Source organism: Empidonax traillii, unplaced genomic scaffold, assembly GCF_003031625.1.
Source record: "Empidonax traillii isolate 1590-97213 ecotype Southwest subspecies unplaced genomic scaffold, ASM303162v1 scaffold187:size1931383, whole genome shotgun sequence".
NCBI lineage: Eukaryota > Metazoa > Chordata > Aves > Passeriformes > Tyrannidae > Empidonax > Empidonax traillii.
This window is the reverse complement of record NW_020955380.1, coordinates 1,238,123-1,258,594: the sequence shown is the minus strand read 5'-3', so window position 1 is coordinate 1,258,594 and position 20,472 is coordinate 1,238,123. Positions and strand designations below refer to the sequence as shown.

The window sequence follows — 20,472 nt, the reverse complement described above, 5'->3', positions numbered from 1 at the left end:
CAGTGCACCAGGGCAAGCCCTCTGCCCGCACACTTGTTCACCTCGGCCGCACACTCTCAGCCCTTCTGCTATTCTTGCCTCAGGGTCTTCAGGACAAAAGTTTCCAGTCACTCCCGACAACTCCTTATCTCTGCCTGCAGCCCAGCGAGCACTAAATCCACTCTCACTGGCTGTTCAGTTCGCAGGCGGGAAATGCCTCCTGATAAAACAGTCCAGGGTACAGGCAGGGAAACCTGCACTTAAGGTTTCTGAAAATAACTTTGGTAAAGAGCTCGCAGTGCCCGAATCCACCGCGCCGGTGTGACGGGAATCAGTACGCACATATCCTCCCTGCACCCAGCCGAGACGGACCGGGGTCACCGTTACATAACTAGTTAAATATGCCTCGTGTTCAGCCTAAATAAAAACTGCCACTATCTCCTCCCCTGCTCGGAGAGTCAAACAGCACAGCCCTGCCCGAGGAAGCTGCTGCTCCACTGGGGGCCGATGCCTGGAGCGGTGCTGCCGGGACGGGACGCTTTGGCTCCGGGAGGGGCTCCCGATCGGCGGGAGCAGCCTCGGTTATGCCTGGGAAAAGAGTTTGAGAAGAGAGAAGAGGAGCAGGGAGGCCGAGTGGGTGTGTACGGGGGAGGTCTCTCCCCTCTGGCGCTGCACGCCGCACGGATCAGATCCCATTCACTCAGCCTGTGATCCAGTTCAACTAGTGGCAGAGACCAAGACTGAGAATAAAATAAAAATCCTTACATAACCATTCAGGCTCCGCTGGGGCCCCGCGCAAGGGGAATCCCAACAGACAACAGGACGTTCAGAGCAGGGCACACGCGGGACCGGAACCCTGCTTCCAAGTTTCAGAGCACAAAAGGGAAAGAGGGTGGGAGTGAGATGCAAAAAGAAGTACAACCTCTCTGGCTTTGAAACCAATCGTGATTCTACGAGCTATCTGCATGCTGCCTGCTGATTTCCAAGCAACCTGAGCAATTCGATGGAGCTGGTAACCTGCTTGTACAGTAAGAGGTGAAAGAGCCTCCTGTTCACTTCATCAAATCAGCTGCTCATACAGCACTGCGAGTTGTAGAAGACTCTCGGTGTAGCAAATGGTTTATGAATGAGATTTCCTGGTTTTTAGGAAACAATCTGCCAGAATTTCTGGAGTGTGAGTTGACTCTAAGCGAGCCTTTGTCCCCATCATCCCTCTGTACCAGGACAGGCACAGGAGAGAATAAATAAATACAAGAGAAAGCAAATCGTTTAAAGCTGTGGTTGAACCCCTAAAGGCTAAGCATCCTTCTCCAATGTTATAGAGACTTTTTCCATGCCCAATTCCCTTCACAGCCATATCCAATGCCAGTAACAAGCAGCAAACCTGGGCTGACAGACATATAATGAAATTAGCTCGCTGCTAGTGAGCATTTGGCCATGTAATGAAGTCAGCTGTTTACTGAAACAACTGGTGAGTGAGTGTTGGGAAAACCAGGATGGGCTCAAGAAACCCAAAGCAGGCTGTGTCCAAACAGCCCTGGCACAGATCTGCAGGACTCCAGGACAATGAGCTCCTAACAGCAAAGGTTGATATAAAGGTCTGCAAGCACAGCCAGGGCAGAGCCCAGCTACCCTCTGTATGACTCCAGACATTTTTATGTGACCTTTCACTTGAGAGGGTGGCAGGGCACAGGGAATGCTACCATCAAAATACTCTCAGTGCTTCAGGGCACATCACAGCTTCGAAACCAACCCAAGGTGCTTTTTCAAAATTAGAGCTATATAAATTCTACCAAAGAAAAGATGAACTGAATTACAATTAAGAGGATTGGTGACAGGACAGCCTTTCACCTATGTCACAGATTCAAACCAGCCTGGCCGGTACACAAGAACATACAGTCTTTATAAAGGGGGAAAAGAGGGACAAATATATTAAGAAGTACATAGCCAAGGATCTTGTAACAGGCCTTATTAGGACTTCGTAGGGTTGGAATAAATAAGCAAACATGACCTCAGCATCTGACCTAACAGACTTATGAAACTGCGAAGTAAGATTTCAAGACAAGTATTTGTGTAAATACAACCTGGTACTTTGCAAGGCGTGCTGTGCTGGTTTTAGCTGGAAGAGAGGTAATTTTCTTCATAGAAGAAGCAGCTAGTATGGGGCTGTGTTTTGGATTTGTGCTGGGAAAAGTGTTGATAATACAGGGATGTTTTTGTAATTGGTAAACAGGACTTACTCAGAGTCAAGGCCTTCTCTGCATCTCACCCCACCAGAGCAGGGAGCAGGCTGGGGGTGCAGAAGGAGTTAGGGAGGGACACAGCTGGGACAGCTGACCCCAACTGACCCAGGGAACAGCCCAGACCATATGGTGTCATGCTTAGCATGGGGAAAGAAGGAAGAGGAGGAAGGGATGTTCGGAGTGATGGTATTTGTCTTCCCAAGTCACTGTTACTGTGATGGAGCCCAGCTTTCCTGGGGATGGCTGAACACCTGCCTGCCCATGGGAAGTGGGGAATGAATTCCTTAAACTGTCTTTATCTCAACCCACTTGTCACTTTTACCCTTTCAATTCCTCCATCACCCTGGGGGAAAGTGAGTGAGCAGCTGTGTAAGGCTGAGTTGCCAGCTGGGGTTAAACCCCAACACATGCTTATTACAGCAGTCAAGGATGAGGAAAATGAAAGTTCAATACACTGGGTGAAACAGGTAACCTATACCTGTCCTTCTGCACACAGCAATAAAAAGGGAATTTCCTTCTTCAGCTTTGTGGGCAAAATGAAAGAAGAACTTTTCTAGCTCTTCTACTCACAACAGCTCTCTGGTGAGGCCATCACCATTAGCCAGGACAAATACATATTCACACAACCAAGAATTAGATCTATCAGAAACAGTCAGTTTATAAAATGATCTCCTCATGGAAGGTAATCTTGTTACAGGTAAGTCCATTTACTGAATAGCCTTTCTGTGAGGCCAGTCTTACCAGTAAGGAAGAATATTCTTCCTCCCCTACAGGGTCTGAAATCTTACCCAGCTGTCACACCTCACCTACCTCATCTCAAACCACAAGCTCTTTGCAATTGTACAGCTGTGCTATACATCAAAAGAGGCTTCTCAAGAAATTGTTACCACCCGAAAGGTTCCCTTGCAAACAACTTGATTCTCTTATTTAAAAAAAAATTCATTATGAAGCTTGTATTTTCATAACACATCAGTATTTCCCATCCCACAGCTTTCTCATAGCCATGCTCCACATCCACCAGCTCCTGTGCAACCTGCTGACCTCCCCTACAAACCCAAATTGTTTGTAAGTCATTAAACACAAAGTAGGCTTGACAGCCACATTTCACTCTCGATTATCACCTGCCAGTAGCACATACACCTATCCTTAAGGCCACTTTCCCTGTCCTATTTTCCATGTTGTTTTAGCAACATGGAAAACACACAAGGCTATCAGGTTTGAGTTGGACATGGTGTAAGGTGGCATTTATCCACCTAAAACAGTTCAGACAGAATCACACTTGAACTCCATAACAGTATGTGTTGGCAACTGGGTATTGCGGGCTTTGAGAATCATTTGCTTTTTAAACAAATACTGCACTGTAAATAAAAATTCTTTTTGATAAGATCTAAACCAACCATGGAAAATGAGAGGAGTTTTTCCACTGACTTTAGTGAGTTTTGGACTGAACCGTAAGGCATAAAATGGGATAAATTTGTTTTTTCCTCATTTCACTTCTATTCATATAAGTCTTGGTTTATTTTATTTCCTACACTCATCTAAAATAATAAGTGGGGGCATGGGAATTCTTACATAACGTAACACAAAATTCAGGTAGTGACACAATGCAACACCTCCTGCAAATGCTTTTCAGACTCTTACTGAGGCAAAACACTGCTTGAGATTTCAGACCAAGGCTTTCAAAGGTTGTTTAAATGTACGGAAGAAAACAAGCTATTATTAAACAATACGTAATGATTTTAAGTTGAAGAATTTATACCATAGATATTTATCATAATCTTAATCAAAGCTAAATCCATTGAGTTACAATCCCAGTTTATATTTAAGAAACTAATTCTTCATCTCTTTCTGTAACTTGCTACATTTTTGCTGCTGAAGATGACACAACTGTATTTGTGCACCACAGAAGAGTGATTTTGTACAAGTTTAATTCCCTTCATTTTCAGGTATGTGCAAATCTGACATAAATCACAAGCTAAGAGTACACAAAAGCGCTATTTTTAAATGGTTTCTAATAGTTCAAGTATTTAACTACTTTACATAGACGAAGATAACCTGCAGATTAATTGCAATATTTGTTTTGACACAGATTTTAACTAGAAGTTTCTGTTCACCTAGCCCAAAAAGATTTTATCTTGTAGCTTTCTCCTGTCTCATTCCTATTTGCATATTTGCAAGTGAAAATAAAGTCTTCTGACTCCTACTTAGAATTTTTTTGAGACTGAGTCAGTGAACTGCATGTTAAAGGAAATGCGAACAAGACATTTTTCAACATCTGTAGTACAAACTACTGTTAATGAAATAAAAAACACTTTGATCCAAATGATGAGCCAGACACTTCTGAAAGTTCAGTGCTGCAGTTTCTATAAAGCCTAAGCAAGAAATTAAAAGGATAAAGGAAATAACTGTGATGTGATATAGTGTTTTAAAATCTGAAGAATACTTCTAATTTAATTAAAACAGTTCCTTCCCTCCTTCCAACCTCTTATTATTTAATATTATACTTGTACAACATATAGCTACATGTACATTTTAGTTAACCAGTCATTAAAACCAGCACAATACTACATAAATTAAAGGAAAAGAAGGACCCTTTGCATCATTTCAAACTCAAATGAAGATCAGAGAAGTGTTTCACATCATACATTGCAACACAAAAGGGGTGCTGCCTAAAATGCAAACCAGAGGATTTTCACTTTGGCTTCTTCACACTCATCAGCCGACCTTGGCAAGGTGACTTTGCCACTCCTTACCTGTTCAAGAGGGAAAATACCACATTACAAATTTGCTAATTAGTTTCCGTGTGATTCCATCATGGTTTCAGAAGCTGCAGCTGAGGGAATACAGTATCTGTGAGCAGTGACTACGTGCAGTGCAGAGCTGACGATGGAAACGTTCATGGGGCAAAAGGTACCAAGCATGACCGAGAAGGAAGCGGGAGGGTCCTTTGTTAGAGATTCTCTGGCTGCTTTACAGAAAAAAAAAAGCAAAGTTTTGGCCAATAAAGCACAACCTCTATATCCTGCAAAGCTTATCAGAAAATCAGGGAGAAGACTTGGAGCAATGTTTTGTTCAATTAGTAACTGCTTGCTCACTGCTCCCCATGCCTTCATGCTACTCTCACATTTGTGGCAGCTTTAAGAGAATAGATAAAAAACAGGCAAAAAAAAACCATTTGAGAAACTCCATGCACGTATATATAGAAAATGCAGAGCCATGGGCGTGGGCTGCTCTTGAACTGCATAGAAGGATTTCTATTTTGTATTCCATCATACGCAATAGATCAAAGGGAAGGAGGGAGAAAAAGAAGGGGGGAAAAGTGTAGCTCTTTATAACACCCCATCATTTCACGAGATCTGCCAGGCCCTGCACCCAATCGGCAGCTCTGAGGGAAGCAGAGCTCTGGCGTCATCACCTCCTTTTAAAGAAGTAAAGCAAGTCATTACTCCGGGTTATATAACACTTCGGCTATGCCAGACTTTGTGCCACCCTCTCGAAAAGGAGAGCGCTGTCAGAACGCCTGGGAGGCGGGCAGGGGAGTCACCGACTTTTCTTTCGGAGCTTCCCCCTGCTTGGGATAAGCTGAGGAGACCGGGAAAGAGTTTGAACTTTCAGGCAGAGCAGGCAGATGGCGAAGGGCTCAGCGACTGAGCTGCACCTCCGCCAGTCTGTAACCCCCTGAGCGGGGGCCTGGGGGGACAGCACTCCTCGGGATCTCAGCCCTCCTTCCCACAGCAGCCCTCAAGCCACACCTATGCTGAGAATAACCCAGTTCATAGGGTTAGTTAAAAGCCTGGAATCAGTCAACAGACCCCTTCCAAACCCCAGGCACCGCTCCTCCCACGCTCCTCCCCATTCCTGTTATCTTCCCCCTGTTCCTCCCGGATTCATTGGCGAACAGCCTGAAGGCAAGAGACCTCTATCATCCTCCCGCAACCCAAACTGCCCCAACACAACAGAATACCCAGCCAGCCAGGAATCGGCAGAACTAGAGCTAACAAAGCATCCAGCACTGCCTGTTCCCAGCGAAGCACCCAAGAGGATTTTTCTCTAATGTTGCCATTTCGTGGCTCCAGTAAATCCAGTTCAAGGGAGCTGGGTGCCTGCCTCAGAGTCTGCACAAGCATTAGCAGCTCCCTCACAGTGTGCTGGCGATGGAGACCCCTGATAGCTGGGCAGGTCCCCGCCCCTCAGACTGCTCACAGACACAGCATTTGTCCTGACAGACAGACTGTGCTACCGAGAAAATTGCCAGAATAAAAATAATGCTTAAAACCTGCAGCCTTCTGTAACAAAGTTCCCAGAGAAATCAGTGGGGCTCTTGCATAAATGAGAGACAAACCTACTTCTCCACGATTTTGACATAACCTTTCCGTATTACTCAGCAAGCAGGATTGCCAGAACTGCAAATGCTAGCATCCAGCCTCTTTTCTCCTTTGATACTAACTCTCTTTTGTATTTTATTCAGCTGGATTGTGGAAACATAGAAACCAGCCAGCTCCTAACTTTCTGAGTCTTGGGAAAACCAACACAAGTCTCGAACTTCAGATCTGTGGATGCAGAGAGCACAGCCTTAACAGACAAAGCTCTTATCACTTTCAGGAACTGAGAAAACAATAGAAAGCCCTCAACTGCTTAGTTGAGACCAAGTCACCTGAGAAATGCATCCAAAATCTCCAGTGAGATGTGCACTTGCCAACTGAGTTACCCACAGCCATTTGACTTGAGGCTGAGCCCCCCAGTCTGCACCTGTATGATGAAGCATATTTAAACACTCTAATCCATCAGGATCATTTTCTAAGGTAATGCAGTTTCCTAAAACAATTTGATAAAGTTTAAACATATGTTAATATGCAGGATTTAGTTCACAAGTAAATTCTTTCACAGGTAGTAATTACTTCTGTACCTCTATGATACCACACCAACAATCCTGCAGGCAATTATTGGCTTGGAAGACAGTCTACAAAAAGTTAAACGGCCAGGTAGATTTTAATGCTTGTAGTAAGAACAGCAAAGTGCACAGTGGCACATGGAAGTTCAGGTTTGGCTTCCAAGGTTTAATAGGACCAGAGCCATTGCGTAGGCAAAATCTTAGACTTGAGCAGAGGTTTGCTTTCCTCAGGATATGCCCTTCCAGCTTCCTTGGAAATAGCACTGGTGGGCTCTAGAGGGAGCTGCATCCAGTCACAAGTAACCAAAATAAAAGAATCTAGATAGGGAAGTCCATCAAGAAGGAAAAAATGGGAAGACATCCATCACCACTCTTCCCTTTTCCCCAAGAAATCCACCTTGCACTCTACAAAGTTCAACTTGCAGATTAAATTACAGTATTATCACTTATGGGCACCCACTCTAATGTATACACACAGAACATCGCAGAGCTCAAAATTAAAGCCACTCTCATGATCATCTTCAGTGCTTTTCTAGGTCTAGGAAAGACCTGACTTTTATTTCTTTCCACACATTTTCCTCCAACTTATCCCCTTTCAACCAACAAAATGAGCCTGCTCTCCACTCCAAGCTTACTCTGATGGGCCTGTGCCTTTCCTTAGCCCCTGCCACCAGCTAAAGGAGGACAGGAGGTCAAAGCACGTGTCACTAGGAAGAAAGCAAGCAGCAACCAAGCCAACTGTGCCATGTACTGCAGCAGATGGAAGCAGCTCATGACAAGGTTCCTCAAAGGGCAGCTGCTGTCTGAGGCTGCCTCGACCTTGGGATGCCCACCTGCCCCCGGTGCCACCCGAAGACACAGCTGTGGAAGGCTGCTTCCTAAAGGGAGAGGAGAGATTAAAGAAGTAAGTATGTATTTTTTCCTCCTCTTCTTAAGGAATACATTTCATTTTCCAGTAGTTAGGAAGGACAACTTAAGATCAGTGTTTTAGTTCTAAGAGAAAAAGGGTGTGCAGTCTGGTCAAAAGTAGCAGGTAAAAAGATTTCAGATTGCTGGGACAAATCTCCATTTACCAACACAAGCAGGACCATCCAATTCAAGTAAAAAGTGCAGGTAAATTACTTTCTAAGAGTAGTTCCTTTTATCATTTTATTTTTTTCCTCCAGCAGAATGGGCCTTTCTAAATCTGGATATAAATGATATAGAATAGGATACCATTTAGCAGGATATTTTTCAGGAGACTGTCTCCACATTCTTTCTCTGCCTGTTTCATACAGGTGAGGATAACATGACCTAATTTTTAAGAATAACTTCAGTTAAAAAGCACAAACTGATGTATTTGAACAGGAGGAGCCTGCAAAATGAACAGATTTATACCAAAGACTTTCCTCTCTTCCCCTGTAAGGACAGAAATTTGCTCTATTCCCAACCACATACATCCAGCTGGGGACTCCCACACACCCCACAGTTTCGTTTTGTTCCAGCAATTTGTTGGGGAGAAGAAAAGATGGAATGATTTGGGGTGGGAAGCACATGAATAACACCATCTCCAAAACGAGTAGCAGATCTCTGTACCTCAAGGATGCATTCATGTACCATTCAAAGAAATCTTAACCCACACTTCCACATGACTTTAAAAACAGATTTCCAAAATAACTTCAGCTTTAATAACTCTAGATTCTAATGGAGTTTCTAGTAAGTAAGGTGTTAACTACTGGTTTTTCCCATTGGGCTAGCCAGGGAAATTACCCAGGCAGCTATAAATCAAATTTTCCTTTCAATGTAATTGCACCCCTTGCTGTACACACCACGATGATGACCTGCAAAGAGCCACAAAGGAGTATCACATTAAACAAAATCCATTCTTGCTATAATTTCACCCCAACATTTTTTTCCCCAACCACCACCAATTGAAAATTGTAGGCAAAGCAGATTTAGCAGGACTGCTTTAAATGAACAAGCTATCTTTCAGAGAACTGAGCAACTATTTCTACCCCTGAACTACACTTTAAAAAAAGTGTTTAACCCATATACTCAGAGGTAAGAAAACAAGCAACTTGCCATCACTATCAATAGCAGAATTACAGCAATCTGTATGAGACAATGAATTCCAGAGACTTCAGTCAGAATAATCAGAAAAAGACATTCAGAAAGTGGGAAAACAGAGCACTACAGTGGGATTCATTCAAACACTCAACAGCTTTCCTCAGGAAAGCTCTGAGGTATGAACAGTCCCAGCATTTGAAAGGATCTGTACAATCCATATTGGAGGTTTGTTTCCTCTTTGCTCAAATCAGCTTTTATTCCTATGGAGTTCTACACAGCCCTGAGCAACTACCAGGATCAGAGAAAAAGTGCAGGACTTGAAACAGCCCTTTATCTCTACAGTCATCAGTACATCACTTTTCTAGTGAAAAAGATTTAGGGAGTTAACGAGAAAAGTTCTTCGCAGTCACGCACCGCTATCAGAAAATCAAACATGATAAAACAAGTGCTGCAACCCACAAGTGATGAGAAAACAGATGAAGTGGGCAGGGATGACAAGGCTGGAGAAGCAGTGGAAGCCTCTGGCTAGGACTGAAGCGTGCTGCTGGGATGGCTGTGCAGGCTGGCAGCCACTGGGAAGGGGTTTTAAGGGGTCAGAGTAGGAATGGCCTGGAAGGAGCACACCAGCAGAATAGAAGGCTAAAGCTGTAAGAGCTCCTACACACGATGTCAAGGTTCACTGACTGACCACCACTGAAGAAATGTAAAAAGGATGGAAGCTAAGTGGTTATTAGCTCTTACTTACTCAGAAATATTCAGAAAGCTAACCCTTCCAGGCTCTTTTTCTTCCTTGAGGGAATGGGGGAGAAAGTTTAAGAACTGCTTCCAACAAGCCTTGAGAGCTTATACCATACAAGTCCCAACTAAACTCTAGACCATCTATGGGATAGCCTATACTAAATGCAAACAAAACTGAGCAGAAATGAGAAAAAGTGCCCCAAAGCTGAAGATTCAATCACCAGAACGTAAAAGGAACTCCAAGAAAATTATAAAACTGAAGTTTCACGAGTATTAACACACAACATGTATCAAAAAGACAAAAAGAGGTTAAATGTGCAAAACACCAGTCACTGCTAAGTGTTATCAACATTACATTAACCCTGGAGGCTTCTTAAGTCATTTGAGGCATCAGAATATGGAAATTCTAATATAAAGTCACTACTTTGCAAGCAAACAAAACTGTTCACTTATAGCTGTTATAATCACTATTCTTTAAAACAAGTAATTGGTTTCAGTTTGGAGGAAATACATGTGCAGCCTACTGTCCTTCCAAGGAAGTAACTGTGAAACATTAATAATATTCTAAATCTTGTGCTAGAAATATGCAAGAGCCCATCCACAAGGGAATGATCCCCCCAGGATCCCAAATGGGATCAGAACAACCATAGTACCAGAAGGGGAAGAGAACAGCACAGCTGGGAATAGGGAGATCAAAGTTTTAACAGAAAATATTAAAATTAGGCTTTTTAAATGCTTCATAGTATAAACATTAGAGCACTGCACCCCTTCTTGTGAATAAAACCGCCTGTTCCTAAGATGATTTTTATGAATGAGATTCATCTACAAAGGCAGGACTACGAACATCAGATGGGCAAAGTAAAACGAACTTCTTAGTCCTGAAGTTGGTTTTATTTCATAGGACAAACAGCAGGAGACTGGTTCTGTGTTAGATCTAAGGTAATACAGATGCCAAGTGACATTTCTGAGGCAGTCTGGAGCTGTGAGGAGCCATCAGGAAAAGCAGACTGGACACCCCCACAGAAGAAAATAATTGTACATCTAAGCACGCAGAAAGCATCCTGAGACTCTGGCAGACAGAATTAAAGCTCAACAATCTGAAACCTCAGAGGCAATCTAGCGTTGCTCAGATTGTGGAAGAGAGAGTTTTTCCTGTACCTAATCAACAATTATAAAAGCTTTTTATGTTAGCTTTATGTAAATTGTCTTTTTACTCTTCCTCATTATTTTCTACATTTGTTAAAATTTATTTTTAATTAGTCACTACAGAAATATAAAGCATAAACATGTTTCTGGTGTTTTAAGATGAAAATAAGCAGCTGCCATTAGCTGTTAATGATGTTCTGTACACCTACATTAATCTTGTTTATACCAACATTAATCTTGTTTGCTTTGGAAAGAACAATCTTGACAAACAATTATGATTTTTCACCCACAATAATATGGATGTTGATGATAAAGTGCATAGGTCTATGATAAAATAACCATGGGAAATGACATACATCCCCCATCACATACAGCCACTCCCGTCTATTAATAAAAGTTTGGCTACCATGTCACACTTCCTATAGCCCCCCTGGGTGCAGGGTCCCATGAACAAATGACAAAGTCACCACCACCCTCTGAGACAAAGTAATCTGTGGCCCTACAACTCCATGGTATGGAGAATTCCTTTGTTTCTCACCTGAACTAACACTTCCTTTTCTGCTGCTTTCTCATTAGGAAAAAGACATCACAGGAATAAATACAGAGGAATAAAATTCATTTGTGTAAACATTTTATAAGCATTTGAAATCAAAACAGCATCTTCAAGTAGCATGTGGCTGAAAGAATATAAAAACAAAACAAACAACACTTGAGGACAACAATGTACTGTGAAGCCAAAAATACTTCAGTGACTAGAAGAGAGAAGTATGTGTCTTTAACACATTCTATGCTAAGAAAAGGAAGACTCCCAGTAGGTTTAAGTAGGTGTATTCAAATAAATACCTGCACACCCTTTGAAGTTATTAAAAATTGGGATTTTAAAGGAAGCAAACAGAGCACCTCCTTAGGCTCCAGCTGCAGTTCTGTGATACAAAGAGTTTGATGGCAAATTCAGCTGGGGGGATTCCCACCTGAGCTATGTGTTCCTGTCTATGTGCTCTGGAACATCAGCCCTTGTGCTGGACCGACAAACTGATTTCTAGGATCGTGCCATGACCCAGGACACTTATCCAACAACACTTTGATGTAACCTGCACAGCACAGGCCCACAAACAGCTGTAATGGTCCTGACCTGGATTGGTCCTCTCCTGAAGAGGAGAGTAGGGCAGGTATAACCAGGTGAGGATAGAAGGTGACAACTTTCTTAGTCACCACTTCCACCTTTCATCTTGTAAAACACACAAGCAAAACTGAACCCAACCTGTACGCTGTCAGAAAAGAACATTTTCCAGCTGTTAAAGATTATTATTGTAAATGAGCAATAATTGCCCATAGCATCCACTAAATTGGTTACTTTTGGGCAAACCGGTGATGCAAAACTTTCACTGGATTCTTTTAACAATACAAGTAATTGTAAATTGATGTATTTGCTTTTTAGATAATTGCTTCCTTAAAATCTGAAGCTATTTTTAAAATTCCATCCTCCTCACATTTTATTCTTGTGGCTTATTTTCTTTATGGGAATTTTTTTTTGACCAGGACTCCATATTTAACCTGCATTAAATCCCTAATTAAACTAAACACCCACGTAAGCACTTCTCCCAACAGGAGCTGGACAAATCCTAACCCTTACACAATCTACTAAGGGGCCACAGCCATTTTCCTATAACACATACATAATGTATGCAGACACTCCCAGCCCCATTCACTTACCACTTTCATCAAGTAAGTCTTCCTCGTCATCCCCATCGTTGTCCTCCTCCATCGCCTCCTCCTCATCTTCCTCCTCCTCCTCTTCCATATCCTCCTGCTCCAAGTCCGGGTCCAGGTCCGGATCACTCCCTGAGATTGACTCGTCTGACATGATTCCCAGTGGTGCTCCTGGTGCATTACCTGCTCATGTTCTACCCTGCAAGAAAGGGAGAGGTCCATGAGCCCAGCGAGTCCCAACCTTTGGGCCACGAGGCTCAACATCATAGCAGGATTATGGCCCATAAAAACCCAAATCTGCCATCAGCCTTTCAAGTAACAGTTATATCAGACTGTTAGATATCAGCCAGTGCACAAAATCCCGTGCAGAAAATAGATGCCATAAGCAATGCATCATAATCATACAGGTCCAGCATTGGAGAATCACTATCAGTACCAATATATTAACTAATCACTCAAAGCCCTCAAGTCTTTATTGGTGCAACACAACACCAAAACCTAAAGAGAGGACCAGGGCAGTCACAAAGTCACAAGTTTATCTGTTCAGGTCAGGCACTGTCACTTCTGGACAATGATGGGTTCTCCTGAGCTCTCCTCTTCCATAAGAGCAGGATGATCATAAAGGAGCTGCGTAAGATAAGGTGGATCAAAAGAAACACAGCCAAGAAAGGAATATGAGGTATCTTGAGCTCAAGGAACTTAAAGCAAAGGCTGCGCTCAAAAATCAAGCTGCAGAAGAATTACTACCCACACGTTCCCCAGAAAGCTTTAAAGAAAGATGAGAGGAACATTTCCTGATTTCACACTGCCCTCTGCTTAGGCCACATTTCAAGTGTAAGCTATAAAATGCTTAGGAAAGAGTCAGCCACTTAAAAAAACCCCACTTCTAAGCTGATAAGGCCCCTCACATACCTACAAACACTTCAAGAAACAGAAAAATGTCATTTTCAGCTGTGTTTCAACAGTTACCAGATGAGCTTAGAAACCTGAAGGTTAAAGACACAACACCCCACTAGCAGGGCTGAGAATCCAACTGTCGAGCACACTGAATTATTCCAGCTGAAGTCATCAGTTCCTGCTCTGCCCCTCTCAGCTCCTCAATAACATTGAAGAGTATCTGAAAGAAAGGAAACATAAGGGAAGAGCAGGCTTTGCAGAAACTGGCATTGGAATAGGAAGCCTTTCACCACTTGGTCCCAGGAGCACTTTACCACCAGGCAGAGACAACTGAAGTCCCCGCACTATTGAATGTGTCACACGAAATAAGTTGGATTAGTCAAACAGATGGCAGAAAAGGCCAAAATCTGAATTAGCTCAAGTGGAAGTGTGCCAGTTTACACAAGCCAAAGATATTAATTCAGCTTCTGTGGTAGGCAGGTACGAGCCCTGTTGCTGTCAGGTTGCTGCAATACAGTGACCTCCAGCATCACTTGCTTTCTGACGTCTAATGCTTCAGCCAAGGGCTGCAGACACAAAGCCATCTATTATCACAAGTTTTTCCTGACAAATGTTGTGCTGAACTCTCTGTGTATTTCACAACAGCAGCTTATTTTTTCTTTTAAGTAGCAACAGTGTTCCCTTCCAGCAGATATCCAGCCCTAACGAAAACAAACATACTCAAACCTGTAACTTGCAAAGCTGCACAAACCAAACAAACACACACAAACACTACTAACATGGCAGGAATGAATTCTCATCTACAAACAGAAAAAAGAGAAGTGCTGTAATGTCACTAAATGCTCCAGGTCAAAAAATGACACATGATACAGTTTCTCCCATCAGTATCCTCCTGTGTGTCACCCTCTTATGTTTCATCATTTGTCAAAGAGCTTTAAAAAAAAAAACCCAAATCAAAACACGTAACACTTTTCAAACACTGTTTAAAGGTAAGAACATGGGTCCTTGTATTTCTATAAATAAAATCAAGCCCAGTGGAGAGTGGCTCTCTCTCAAACTGGAGTGCAAAAGGGCTCAAATCTAAGCTTTATTTTTGTTTAGCAGTAAATACACGTTCCGTATAAGCCAACTCCTGACACCTGCTCGCAGCCCCAGCCATATGAAGGAGAGTTAAACAGAAGCTTTTCAAAAGATTTAATTAAATCTTGCAGAAAGTGGGTGAAACAAAGATGATTAACTCCTCTGTGCCCATTGTCGCAGTGCTGTCTGTCGTCCTCCCTCCTCCTCTTGGCATTGCCTGAGCCCGGCTCTCGGGAGGGCTCCCATCCCACCCTGCCTGGTGGCACTGGGAGCAGGGAGCAGGTACACGGGACACAGCCCAGAGACTGCCCTCGTTTCTCACACCGATCTGACCCAGTTCAGAGCCTCCCACCAAGGGGAATTACACAACAGGGCCAGATTGTAGCTGCTGCTACCGTTTTATGGCTGAGTTATTCCAACCTGCCCCATCTCCTGCCTTTGCACATGCAGGCACACTGAGCTCAACGTTTAATCGCTGCAGGAAGGGCACTCTGCGAGAGATAAACTGATTACCTGCAACTGGACTCTTGGGCTGAGCCGCACTGGAGCCCCTGCCCTGCCGCAGGACAGGAGCTGCCCCTCAGCAGAATGTGTGCCACGAGGAAGGTGACAGCACCAAGAAGCACACACCAAACCCCCTGCATCATCCTTACAGACAGCCAGACACCCTTACAGCACAGTGCCTCAACACGTGGTGAGGCTGCTGAGAAACCAGGGTGGGATACTGGGGGAAAACACTGAGAAGTTCTTCTTGCTTACTCAGGGAGGAGAAAAGAGCTGTCATGTTTATCCTACCCAGGAAGTTAAACCCTGCAATCAACTGCGCATCAAATTAACATCCAAGACAGCCTCTCTCATGTATTATGCCCTGTCTTTCAACAAAGATAAAAATAGTTGCGAAGTTTTTTGGGCTTTGCTTTTTTAAGGTAGAACATTTCAGATAGTAAGTAAATGCCATGTGGTGATGACTGCCTCCTCCTCAGCACAGAAAGGAGGCCCAGTTCTGGATGAGGAAACCTTGCAAATTTGGACACAAATCTGTTTTTTTCTTTCACTCTTTAAAATCACTTCTTACATATGGAGTCGAACGTGCAAGCAACTTTTTCCCTTCTACATGACAGTTGTTCACAGCAGGGTCATGCATGCCATGAGCCAAACTCTGAGGTGAAACAGCAAACATCAGGGGGTGTGGGGGACTTGGGCCACTTCTGTGCATCACTTTCATCTGAGGACTCACCAGCACTATAAATACTAAACCATTATTTAACTGACTATTACAAATACCATGGAGTAAAAAGTAAGGAAGCAGGAAGAGCAGACTGGAGTCCTTCCCTACCTGAAGAAGAGGAGCAGGGTTCCCCTGCACCTGCAGGAAGCCACAGAAGCCAAAGTGACTTGACAGAAGCTCTTTGCCTGATGTGACACAAGTGATTCAGGCACAGGACAGGCTCATTCCCGAGTACACACATCCATCCCATACAAATCCCTTCAGAAAGGGCAGGTTTAACACTAATGCTGCTCCAGCACTGAACAGTAAAGAGGATTCCATTACCTCCCCAACCTCCAGCCAAGCCCAGTATCTGGGACTCATCAAGATTTGTGCCTTAAAGCCTGTTTTATAACCAAGACTTCACACTGGCCGTTGTGGAGCCTGGCCATAGAAACAGAATCGAGCACGCTGGCAAATCACAAGAGGATTTGCACAGACAGTTTAATAAAAACAGGTACTTCTAAGTCAGTGCTGCATAATGCTCTCCAGTCTCTGCTGTACAGTCATGTTTCATGGTAATAATAATTTCCTTTAACTGTTTTCCTTTTTTATTTGGCAGCAAAAGAGTAAAATGGTTGGTTGGGGCCACAAGATTCCTCTCAATACTCTCAGCTCACACACAAACACTCCAAACTGGATGTGTATGAAGGCAACTGCTGGCTCCTCAGAGGAAACCTCATCTTTTTGCTAAATCACTGCTAGCACTGTTTTGGCACCTTATAGGCAGCTTTCAATAACTAATGGAACATTATTATAAAGCACACAGATGCATCACTAAAGAAGCCATGAGCTTAAGCTTCTCTGTATGACAGAAAATCTTGTAACAGTTTGCAAGTAGTAACTTGTAATGTTATTGCAAAATAATTAATACTTCTCTGTTCAAGTTAAAAATCTACCAAGAAATAAACCCAGGATCAGTGTGTTTGGACAGTTTGATTCTAACAAACACTGTAATTTCTCTAACTTATGTTATGTAACATATTAATGCTTTTATTACATTATCGTGTAAAAAATGGCAGGGGAGAGGGGGAATCACTTAAAAGGATAAATATTTTCCCAAAAAGGAGTCAGTGTTACTGACTAATACCAGTCCAGCAGATCCCCTACATGCTTTTAACAAAGCAAACAAGTGTTTACTGAAAAATCAACAGGAACTTCTTTCCCCCAGGAATAACTTCCACAAATTGCATTTAAACCCATCCTTAATTGATTACTTCATGATTTAAACCCCTTCTTCCTTCGCAGCCTGAGACTGTTGAGACTCAAGAAGCACAGCTTTTCAGCTGTGACTCACAGCTAACTGGTGGCCACACGCTGTTGGCTGGGAAGGAAGAAAACAATTTTCCTTTTCATCTTGTTCAAATCGCAACAAAACTAAGTGGCATTGATCCCCTCTAAGAGATGTTGTTTTCCACAGGAATATTAAACTGAGGGGAAAAGAAGCAGCCTGGAAAATCATAAATTGGGGAGCATCTGCTCGCCCTGGACCACCCTTCTGAGGAAGGCAAGTGTGCTTCTCTCCACCCCACATAAATATAGGACAATGCATCTAGTCTTCACCCACACTGGACGTGAGTATTAAGGAGCCCACCGTGATTTATGGGGAGCAGGAATCTAGAGGAAAAAAAAATAACAGACTGCTTTTAAAAAACACATCCATATATCAGTTTTGGGAGAGTTGCAGGACCTGCTCTTTTATTCTCTCTAGGTTAACAATCTCCCTCCTAAAAGGCACCCCCAAAACTAAACCCAGTCTGAAACTGGCTGTTCCCTCACAACAGAAACAACAAAAGCTGCTGCAAGAAAGGGTGGGAGAAAGGAAAGAAAAAAAATCCTAAAACCAACCCATAAAGAAAAGGGAGAGCCAATCCTTCCCCTCTGCTGACATGACAGTGCTGGAACGGAGATTGTGACAATGAACATTACATAAGGCCTGGCTCCCACTGTGATCCGAACAAAAAGAGCCAGCGCGAGTCAATGGCAGCATCTGCGGCTCCTTACACAACCTGAGCCGATCCCGGCCACAGCCACCACCTGCCGCGGGAGCCGCCCCCGGCCTCGGGGTCCTTCTCTCCTGCGCTCCAGAAGGGATGCAGGAACACCCCACTGCCAACAGTGTCCCCATTCTGTGACCTCCACAGAAAACCCCAACTCCTCCTGAGGTGCCAGCGCTCCCTTCCCCACAGACCTCGCGAGGCTCCTCACCGTGAGCCAGCAGAAACGGGCACACTGCTTTTGTGTCTGCATACGTGAAATGTTGCATTGTTTTTCAGAGCATTTCTATTGACTCTGTTAAAGTAGAAATTGACTTCCTGTAAATCAACTCTTCGCTTTGAAAACCTAAAGTGTCCTAACTAATGAATCATCACAGAGGAGCGGTTTGATTGGTACTGCATAAAAGTTCAGGCTACCTGAGGTAAAAAGCATGTGATCAGTTTTGCTTCCACTAATTACTGATATTCATCTGGATTATCACCATCACAAAATAACAAAAATTCTGTCTCTTACTTCACAGAATTTCCATTTATATTTTTAGCTTTGCCAACTTCTATATAAATGGCATTTGCATTCCCTGATAAAGAAAAAATGGGGAAAAGGAAACTTTCCTTCTCCCAGTCACTGTTTCTGCTTTCAAAGCAAACAGCATTTCAACCTAAAAGGCACTTTTAAGTGTGCTTGTATAGGTTTTGCCAATGGTGGTACAACTACAGAAAAGCAACCAAGACCTATGAGAAGAGTAAAACTCCAAGAAAATATTTCAAATTATGGGGAAGACTCAATAGTAGAGCACAGCATGCCAGGATTCTAAACTATATTCAATACATTTTACATAGATTAATTTGGGGTAAATTTCCCTGCATTAGTGGTAAGGATCCCCATATTCCAAAAGCTAGATTTGAAGATTCAATTCATTGCAGAGGTGTGCCAAGCCTTCTCCTTGTGAACACCTAAACTGTGTCAAGACAATTCCCACAAGCAGGGGGAGATCCACATAACTGAAAGATCCCTCTAGGAGTTTAAGCTCTTGTTACACATAGGTGCCACAGAAGAAGTTATGTAATAAATCAAGACTAAATTACATAAACAGAAGCAGTGGAACAGAGAGGAGGGAAAAGGCTTGGATCTAATCCCCTCTCAATGAAAGATCAGTCACTGTCACTACTTGAACATGAGCTATGGTTTTGGTCAGTGAGATATCTGAACATTATGGCTCACCTCCTTGAAGGGAATCCCACAGAGACAGACTGAGACAGCTCATAAACAATGTTTTCATCTTTCAGAATGAGGACAATTGTAAGTTTTCATAACATTAAAAGGCCTGATCCTCTCCTATTTTCTCAGTATCACCCCATCCAGACACTCTTCTTTCTTTGCCTCCTGGAGAAGCACATTTCCTTACAGGGGAGTGATTCACTGCCTGTGACTGTGTCCCTGCTCAGGAAATGAGCTTTCCATCAGCAGCAGTCCAGGGCAGCCCACCATCCCCTGTGGGGCAGACGCCAGTCACACTGCACACTGTCACTGACAGATCACAGAGTAAGCACAACTCAGCTCTGCCTTTAGTCATAGCTCTGCATTTCAGCACAAACAATCACAGAGCTCTGGGAGTTTGGTGTCAATCTGTCATCTTTCTCCCAGTTCAGAACTGGAGTTGAAACCTGAGGTTCTGGTTTATGCAGTTTTTATAAAAAGGAAGAATTCCACATAGGTCTGTTCCTCTTTATTTCTTACCCCACCTCCAGCAACAATAATTACACTAGGGATGAGGAAGCATTACTTATGCCACCTACAGTTTACCAAAGAAAACGAGAAAAAAAAAAAAAAAAAGGAAAGAAGAAAACCAGGAAATCCTGAAGTAGAAAGAAATGGAAATAAAAAGTTTTGAACTCGCATGATAGGAAGATGACAATTAGCATATGTTAGACCTAAGTTACAGTCAAGCAATCAGACACTGAACTAATTTTATTTGATTCCAGTGTAGATTAAAAATCCATCAGAGGATTAAAATTTGTCATCAACATGGGTTGCTTTCAGAGTCATTCCCTCCAACAGTCATTCCCTCCCTCAACACTGCACAGTGCTGGAAAAAGTAAAACATTAAGTGCCACATGTAATGGTCATTTTTCTGCTAGATTTGAGAACAAAGCCACCAAAACCTGTTGATCTTTGCCTTTCCTACTATAGAGGTCAAAATGAAACACACACACCGATCCTTATCCCCCCTGCACAAATACATTTGCTTTGGTAACACTTAAGATTGACACTATGGGCAGCTCACAGGGAAAGCAACTGGATGAAATAGCCTCCTGTAGTTCTGTCCTCAGTAATGGAAACATCACTTTGGTTGGGTTTTGCTGGCTCAAAACTTCCCAATGCTTTGGAGAGGCCTGGAAGGGAAAAGAATGCAGCTTATTGCCTCTCCCCACACAGCACAAGCACCCCGACACCCTGCTCAGGGGATCGTTTGCATA

The 20,472-nt window shown here is 43.1% G+C and overlaps 1 protein-coding gene across 3 annotated transcripts in view; it reads right to left on the bottom strand.

Moving 5' to 3' along the window:
* RAD54L2 (RAD54 like 2) overlaps window positions 1–20,472 on the bottom strand; it is a 62,993-nt gene that overhangs the window by 31,568 nt on the left and 10,953 nt on the right. For 2 of the 3 annotated variants that reach the window (XM_027886406.1, XM_027886404.1), the window contains exon 3: window positions 12,757–12,952. In XM_027886406.1, the coding sequence (XP_027742207.1) occupies window positions 12,757–12,907 (151 nt within the window). In that variant the 5' untranslated portion in view covers window positions 12,908–12,952. Of the gene's footprint in view, window positions 1–12,756; window positions 12,969–20,472 lie in introns of those variants that run through there. The other variant, XM_027886405.1, reaches the window with a different exon arrangement.